General features: G+C 45.2%; 1 protein-coding gene across 1 annotated transcript; it reads right to left on the bottom strand.

Moving 5' to 3' along the window:
• Positions 1–1,357: 1,357 nt before the first annotated feature.
• Positions 1,358–8,237, bottom strand: fscn1b (fascin actin-bundling protein 1b). Its single transcript, XM_061770293.1, has 5 exons — positions 5,581–8,237; positions 4,937–5,102; positions 4,741–4,862; positions 4,277–4,447; positions 1,358–2,752 (listed from the first exon to the last, which is right to left on the bottom strand). The coding sequence occupies exons 1-5, from the start codon at positions 6,422–6,424 to the stop codon at positions 2,550–2,552; spliced, it is 1,506 nt and encodes a 501-aa protein (XP_061626277.1). The 5' UTR covers positions 6,425–8,237; the 3' UTR covers positions 1,358–2,549.
• Positions 8,238–8,770: the final 533 nt, after the last annotated feature.

Genomic DNA, 8,770 nt, shown 5'->3' with positions numbered 1-8,770 from the left:
ATGAATGAATCATCTTTTTTGGGGCGTCAACATGCTTTGATATTTGTATTGGCTCTCATTAGGTGCCGTGCCTATCGAAGCGTCTTTTGCGAGCTATATTAGGCAGGTTCATTTCATAACAAGCTGTGATTTTTTTTTTGGGAGGTTGTGACTTTTTTTTTTGTAGGTGAATATATGCACAACATGCACTCCCGTCCCTGCTTTGCCTGCTGTTACCACGGCAACAAGCCCAGGTACTGTAGCGTAAGTGTGAACATTTTGTTCTCCTGCTCTCGAGATTTGTGCAATCTCACAATGACTCGAGTGTTTTATTCTGAGAAAGTGGAGCAGGCCAACTTTCTTTTGTTCTACATCGGTGAAGTCTCAACGGAGGCGCCTCCTTCCTCCGCATCCTCTTCTTCCCACACACATTAGCTACTTAACATTAGGAACAGAGTGATGGCATGCATACATTTCTGCCAGTAGGTGGCGCCAATGAGTCTCAACAGGGTGGGACCTACAGCACGCAAAAAGTCGTTTGGTCTTGCTATGAGGAAGATGAGACTAAAATGGCTGCTTCAAACCAAAATGGCTGACTTCCTGTTTCTTTTCAGCCATGGCTTTTTGAGACTTTTTTTGTGGGCCTACTCATGACAGATATGCCGAGCAAATTTCTTGCTCCAAAGTGAAGCTGCCTTCAAGGGGCTGAATTTTCAAAGAATTTAGGGGGCACCACGGCACCTATGGCGAGTGACCACACGAAAAAATTTGTTGTAGAATGACTTCCTTTTGGCGGCACGGTGGGCGACTGGTTAGAGCGTCAGCCTCACAGTTCTGAGGACCCGGGTTCAATCCCCGGCCCCGCCTGTGTGGAGTTTGCATGTTCTCCCCGTGCCTGCGTGGCTTTTCTCCGGGCACTCCGCTTTCCTCCCACATCCCCAAAAAAACATGCATTCATTGGAGACTCTAAATTGCCCGTAGGCGTGACTGTGAGTGCGAATGGTTGTTAGTTTGTATGTGCCCTGCGATTGGCTGGCAACCGGTTCAGGGTGTACCCCTCCTCCTGCCCGATGACAGCTGGGATAGGCTCCAGCGTGCCCGCGACCCTAGTGAGGAGAAGCGGCTCAGAAAATGGAGGGATGGATGGATGGACTTCCTTTTTGAATGACTCCAGGAAAATGTGACTAAAATGGCAGCTCCAAAGTTCCTTTGTCTTTTCAGAAATGGCTTCTTGAGACTTTTTTGGGGGTCTACTCATGATAGACACCTACCAAATTTGAGGTTGCTCAGTGAAAGTGGCTTCATGGCCTGAATTAAAAACATTTTTTAAAAATAAGGTCCACTAAAGAGCTGATGGAGTCATAAAACCAAAACAAGCTCAAGCAAAGAAGTTTTTATTGCATTTTTACCAGTAATCAATATATGAAGAAAGGCACAATGCAACAATTGTGCAAAAATGTCTTGAAATTTCTTTTGTGTATCTTTGACAACACTTTCTGAACTTTATGTTCATCTTTTTTAACACTGGCTAATCACATGTAACAGGTTAGCTATTGAACTTCATTGATTATGCGGGATATGTTGATTTGACAGCACAACAACAACAACAATAGGCACAACAACAGCAGCACAGCGGAAACTCCAAAATTGAACTGCCGGCCGAAGGATTAACTGTGTGTGGGTTTGGCTTTTTCTTTGGCTTTTTTTCCATTATCCCTTCGGTGGGGGGGAAGGTTTAAAATCCGAAAGAAAAAAATCTGGGTCAGATGGTGTTCAACTTTGGAGGTTCGGCTGTATTGTATTGTATTCAAAAAAAAAAAGATCAACTATATATGTAAAATACTTGATCTTAATGATGAAATAATATTGCCATTTTTTCTTATTTTTAATGAATGTATTGTAATTGATTAACCAATGATTTATTGCAATAAATCATTTTTTAAAAAGTTACATTTTTTACTTTATTTTATTTTATTCATCACAATAAATCAATTCATTGAGATAAATTAATCAAAATCAAAAAGTGACTAAAATATTAATAAACCAATTTATCTACAATAAATCAATTAACCGTTTAGTTAGTGAAATAAAAGAATAAAAAACTAATAAAAGAAAATATACATTTTAATTGACCAATATTCAGGAAAAATGTATAAATGAATCCTCATTTTTATTTTCCTATTTTTTTAATTGAATCAATTAACCAATTACTTCATGACATAAATGAATAAAGCAAGTGAATTGATTTCCTTTTATTTAACCAGTTTTAGTGGAAACCTGGCTCGATTCATGCATATTGTTTGTTTTCCTCTTTTATGATTCACATCAACTCAGTTAACCAGTTATTTGATGAGCGATATGAATAAAAAAAAAGTGCAACAATTGAATACAAATGGAAATAAATGTCAATCCATTTTCCATACCGCTTATCCTCATTTTGAATAGATCAATTCCAACTCATCCATTTTAGGGAAAAACTTCCAAATGACTGCAAGAAATGTTGGGCGGATGAATTTGCCCAGCCCTCCAATAAAAGTCGCAATGACACACCCCGCGTGGGCCGTGCTTGCTCAGTACTCCCAGAGCGTGGCGCCATCCGCGGAGTCGGCGCTGGCCTTGAGGCCACCGGCGTGGTCGCCCCTCAGGTACTTGCCAGCGACCACGCGCACCGCCATCTTGTCCACGTCGCACAGCTCAAAGAGGAAGTGAGCGGCCGCGCTACCGCACGACACCGTTGCGTCCTCGCCCACGCACCACCACTTGCCCTCACAGTCTAAGAGACAAAAATGGTGGACATTTTTTCAGAAAAAAAAACAAAACAACGATGATATTTTAGAAAATGGGTACATTTTGATGAAGAAAAATGTGCCTTATTTGGGAGGAAAAGTTTGTATCGTTACGAGAAGAGCCGGGTATTTTTGACAAAAGTCTTATACTTCGAGAAAAAAAAACATTTGCAGAAAAAAGTTGTATACTTGAGTAAAATAGTTGTGATTTTTCAGAGAAATTTGTTTTTTTTCTAGGAAAGTTGTATATTTTTAAGGGAAAAAAAGATTTTCAAAAAAAGTGGAATATTTTGAGAAAGGGTTCTATATTTTCAATAAAAAGTTGCAAATACTCTAGAAAACAATTGGATATTTTCTAGAAAACAAGTTGTACATTTCCAGAAAAAAAAGTTGTATACTGTCCGGGAAAAACATTCTTCTAGAGAAAAGTTGTATATGAAAATAATATTTAATAATCATTTTTATTTAATCATTTTTTTATATTTAACAGAAAACAATTTTGTACATTTCCTCTGAGAAAAAAATACATATTTTTGAAAGAAAGTACAAACTTAAAACGTCTTTTATTTTCATTAAAAAACGTATACAGTATTCCAGAAATAAAGTTGTATATTTTCGAAAAAAGTATACTTGTGAGAAGTTGAATATTTCCAGAAAAGGTTGGATCATTTCAAAAAAAGTCGCATATATTCCAGTGAAACTTTTTTTTACTTTTCTAGTCAAAAAAGTTGTATATTTTGAGTGAAAAGATGAAAGAGAAGAACAAACTGCATATCTTCTGCAGAAAAATGGTATATCCCTGAAAATAATAATGAATAAGAATTCTAATTGAATCATTTTAAAAGAATATTTTCAAGAAAAAAAGTTGTGCCTTTCCTCCAAAATTGAAAGTATAAAATTACAAAAAAGTATATATATATCCATCCATTTTTCAACACCGCTTATCCTGGTTAGGGTCGCTGGAGCCTATTGTTCGGGCGAAAGACAGACTACACCCTGGACTGGTCGCCAGTCAGTCGCAGGGCACATATAGACACGGACAACCATATATATATATTTAAAAAAATTGTACATTCGAGAAAAAAAGTTGCATATTTTAGAAAAGGTATGTATCTGAGAAAAAAAGTGGTCCATAGTCCAGGAAGAAAATGCGTATCTTTTCCAGAAAAAAAGTTGTCTATTTTCATAGGAATTTATATTTAAGAAAAAAAGTCTTCAACTTTCGAAAAAAATATGCATTCTCCCCCCCCAAAATGGCATATATTCAAGAAAGGAAAAAAGTTGCATATTTGAATTAAAAAGACATATTTCAGAAAACAATTCTATAAAAACATTGTATATTCCAGGAAAAAAAAGTTGGGAATATTGAAAAAAATAAGTTGTATAAAGATGAACTAGGCTAAAGTGTTAGATATATGGAAATGCTGAGAAAGCTAAGTGTTGTGGTCGTCTGCGGTATAAAAATAAGGCTACGTCGACATGTTGTACTCCGGAGCAATTCCACCCCTTACCTTGGAGGGCGTACGCCCCGTCCTGGAAGTGGAGGCGGAAGACGTCGTAGGACGCCCGGTTGGAATCCAGCGTGGCGCCGCCGGCCTTGCGAGCGCCGATGAAACCGTGCTCGCTGCGCAGGACGATGAGGGGACGGTTGATCAGCTTTACGAAGAAGCGCTCTGCATCCCCTGGAGGCGACACGCTCCACGTTAGCCATGAAACCAGGGTTAGAGAAAAAAAGCCAAACATTTTCTAGAAATAAGCTGTATATTTTCAGGAAAAAAGTCAGACTTCTATTTTGATGAAAAAAAATGTCTATTTTTGAGAAAAACAATCAATTCTCCAAAAATACGACAGAATGGGGCAGAGGATGACAACAAGGATTTTCCCAACCATTTGGAAAACATCTTGGGAAAGGATGCGAATGATATCGTTCAATATTTCCTGAAGTTTCGGTATCCAAAGTGAACATTCAATTGACCTCTGTTGTCGACCGTGGCGGCGAGTTGTCCGTTCTTCTTGGCAGTCACATATTTTCCGTTAGCCGCACGTACGCAAACGTGACCATCACGCCACTCCAGTTCAAAGGAAGTGTTGGCAGACCTTTCACCAAAACACAACAAAAAGGGTTAGCATCACATTTAGCCTCTCAAATATCCAACGCTAACATCTGTTACTTGTCGGCGGCGGCGGCGGCGGCGCACTGCAGGCCGCCGGTGGGCGTCAGCGTCCAGCATTTGCCGGCCGACGTCCTGAAGGAGCACTTCCTGTCCTCGGGGCTCATCTCCAGCTGAAAGACTTCCTGGTCACCTTCCTCGTCCTGATTGGCCGACAGGTCCGTGCCTGGAAAAGATGCCGGCATGGGCATTGAGTGTTGTTGTATGCGTAATCTGTATTGATTGCTAATTCTGTATTCAAATTTAAGAACTGCTGTCAAATCGATGCTCGTTTCGTTAACCCATCTATGGCGTTTCGAATGATGCGTTAACATGAAGCTAGGGGACTTTCGGCAAAGTTATGTGGTTTGGTTAAATACGCGACGTGTCATTCTCTTAAGTTTCATTTTGTTTCGTTTTGTTTTGTTTTGTGGTAAACCTCAACCGGGAGTGGCATTCAAGTCGGGCTGCAAGTGACGATTATTCTAATACTTGATTAAGCGATCGGATTTTTTGGGATGAATTGGATGAAACATTGGAGGGTTGATAGGATTCCTTTTAGAAGTGTTTTAGCATGGCCAAAAATGGTCAAGGTTTTTTTTTTGGATGAAAAACATTTTTTTGTTCCGGTGTTATGGAAGACACGATCGCTATCCGCTCCTCACCTTGCCTGGTGGAGACGTTCCTGCCGTTCCCGGCGGTGAGGACCACCTGCGCGTGGCTCCTCTCCAGCCCGAACAGCTCGTCCTTCCCGACCCGGCTCACCTTCCCGGCCTTGAGCGTGCCGCTGGGCCCGGACGGCGCCAGGTAGCGGCCGGCCGCGTCTCGGAACGCCACCCTGCCGGAGCGGAACTCCAGCACGTAGCCGGTGTCCGGCCCGGGGGCTGGGGCCAGGCCGCCGTCGCTACGCAGGAAGCGGTTGTCGGCCGTCCCCAGGTGGTAGCGCCGGTCCCGGTACACCAGCGTGACCAGCGCGTCCACGCCCCAGGGAGCGTCGCGGTCGGCGGACACCGCGCCGCGGGCGGCGCTCAGGCCGACGAAGCGTTTCCGCGCCGCGCTGTAGAGGTTCACCTGCGGGTGCACGGCCAGGTGGACGCTCCAAATCTCGGCGGGCGTGACGGCCTGCGCGAAGCAGGCGACGCGGTCCTCCGTGCCGCCCAGGTAGCGGCCGTGCGGCTCGGAGCGCAGCGACCAGCCGCCGTCCCGGTGCGCCGCCAAGACGAAGCGGCAGTCGGCGGCGGCGCGCCCTTCGCTGTCCGCCGTCACGTTGCCGTGCCGGTCGGCGGCCAGGTAGCGGCCCAGGTGGGAGCGCAGGAAGACGACGCCGCCGCCGCCGCCGCCGCCGTCGTCGCCGTCCTGCTCCAGGGTCCACGTCTGCTTCTTCTTCAGGCTGGCGGCCGACGCGTTGATCTTGAAGCCGAACGCCTCGGCCGTCAGGTACTTGGCCTCGCTGTTCACCAGACCCAGCGGGACGCGCAGCAGCGAGCCGCCCGACCACTTGGAAGACATGATGCAGGCGAGAGGGGAGAGGCACGCACAGGCGTTGACTTGATGATGAAGAGGAGGAGGAGGAGGACGGCGAGTGGACGTCCCCGCGCTGAAGCGCAGCACGACCGGCGTTTGCGCAAGCTGCACACGCCCCTCGAGGCCGGCGGGCGGGGGTGCTGCATGAAGACCACTGCTGCAGTTCGTCTTCACTCTTTGTGTGCTACCTTACGACGGTAGTCCCTATTTACGACGCGCTTGTTTTATTCACCCTTTTCATTTATGACCCAAAAAGTGCTTTTCATATACACCACTCACATAGTGTGAGTGGGTTAGCAAGGACTCGCCTGTGATTCGAAATCATTTGAAACCCTATCCCTGTCTTGAAACCCCAATTTGCCATCCTGACCCTGGATTGAAACCTTCACCCTGGTTTAAATTCACATTTAAAACCAGTAGTAACCCTATTTCAAAACCCTAACCCAGGTGTACACCCCCAATTTGAAACCCTAACCCCAATTTAACACCCGAACCATCGTTTGATACCTTTCCCTGGATTGAAACCCTAACCCTATCTGAAACCCTCATTTGAAACACGAATCCTGTGTTGAAATCCTAACCCTAATTTGAAGCACTAATCAAAGTTTACAAACCTAACCCTGCCTTGAAACCAACATGGGCCACCGTAGCAAAGTAAGTGTGCCGTAAACGCAAACATCTGAGAGTGATGGTCAGAGACCGCCGCCATCTGATTAGATTTTTAAACCCAAAAATACGGTGGCGCTCGAGTCTTAGCACTTTAAATTCATTCACTTCACAAACAACTGCCCCCCTCAAAAGCCAAAGAAAAAGCAAATTCTGTGGAAATCTTCCCCCTCCGCCCCCAAATAATGACATCCAAATTCCAAACGCCGCAACCTGGGGGCCGTAAAAGGTCTCGTCGCACATCTGGAAATCATCGGGAGTTATCATTTCCATCTTGCAAGATGGTGGCCGTTTCAGTTGTGTTCTCACAAGCCACGAACATCTGGAACGCTCGCTCAAATGACTGCGACTCCTCTCTCAACTGTTGTCACCCATTGAGCCGCATTTTTCTAGTATCACCATGTCGCGACCGAACCTTTATAGAAGTTAAGATTCCTTTCCAAAAAACACATCGTTGATTCATCATCCTGGCACTTCAGCTCACAGATCCCTCCGGTGTATTGCAGCAACATACCGGACAGGCAGCTTGAGTGACAAAGGACCGTTTGCAAAAGAATATCTGTTTTGCCCTCTGCAACATCGCGTGCACATCGGGGGACAGTGCCTCTGGATTGGCAGACTGGGGTGGTGGTCCCCCTTTTTAAGAACGGGGACCGGAGGGTGCGTTCCAACCACAGCGGGATCACACTCCTCAGCCTCCCTGGGAAGGAGGGTCCGTCGGGAAGTCGGATCTCAGATTCAGGCGGAGCAGTGTGGTTTTCGTCCTGGCCGTGGAACAGTGGACCAGCTCTACACCCTCGGCAGGGTCCTCGAGGGTGCGTGGGAGTTCGCCCAACCAGTCTACATGTGTTTTGCGGACTTGGAGAAGGCGTTCGACCGTGTCCCTTGGGGAGCCCTGCGGGGGGTGCTCCGGGAGTACGGGGTACCGAGGTCCCTATATGACCGGAGTTAGAGTTTGGTACCCATATCTGGCAGTAAGTCGGACTCGGTCCCGGTGGTAGTGAGTATCTTGGTAGAAGGATGATGAGGATGGAGCTGCCAGGCAAGAGAGCGAGAGGAAGACCAAAGAGAAGGTTGACGGATGTCGTGAGGGTTGTTGGTGTTCGAGAGGAGGATCCAGGAGTACAATTTTAATGTAAAATTCTTTTACATTCAAACTACAAATGAGACTGAATGTTACAAAATGAGACTCTCTTTGAACTCTAATGACCCAAATATCACTTGTTGGCTAAAGGTGAAATTTCACATTTGTAGGAATGCATAAAACAGAAAATAAATACATCCAAAAGGCACACTTGACAGTCTGTTTCAAGTGTTTGGACACGTTGTGCACATTTGACTGTTGCCTACTTACCAAAATAGTTCATATGACGAGTCAAGCCTTTTTTGTGTGTGTCTTTCTTGGCAGAAAAATGACATCTGATCTGCAAAGGATTTGTTCAGCCTGAGCTAAACTTTGCTGGTTTGTGTGTGCGTGCGTGTGTGCGTGTGGCTCGGGGGGGTCCAACACCTGTACAAATACACTGTGAGAATCAGAAACATGAGGCCACACTGGGTTGCATGCACTTAGGAGGAACACACTGGGTCACATGCAAAAAGTACATTTTTTAAAACTTTAAATGCAACTCTACAGTCACACACACGCGCGCGCATTTGTGCATCTGT

Source organism: Phyllopteryx taeniolatus, chromosome 4 (genome assembly GCF_024500385.1).
Source record: "Phyllopteryx taeniolatus isolate TA_2022b chromosome 4, UOR_Ptae_1.2, whole genome shotgun sequence".
NCBI lineage: Eukaryota > Metazoa > Chordata > Actinopteri > Syngnathiformes > Syngnathidae > Phyllopteryx > Phyllopteryx taeniolatus.
The sequence above is the reverse complement of the archived record's forward strand: the minus strand, read 5'-3'. Positions and strand labels throughout refer to the sequence as shown.

Bases quoted from the DNA above. Each gene is read 5' to 3' on its own strand.
- fscn1b (XM_061770293.1), bottom strand. From the start codon at position 6,424: ATGTCTTCCAAGTGGTCGGGCGGCTCGCTGCTGCGCGTCCCGCTGGGT. The intron at 4,863-4,936 runs GTAACAGATGTT...TTTTGGTGAAAG, and splicing joins GCCGCCGCCGCCGCCGACAA to GTCTGCCAACACTTCCTTTG. The intron at 2,753-4,276 runs GTAAGGGGTGGA...TTTGTCTCTTAG, and splicing joins CGGGGCGTACGCCCTCCAAG to ACTGTGAGGGCAAGTGGTGG.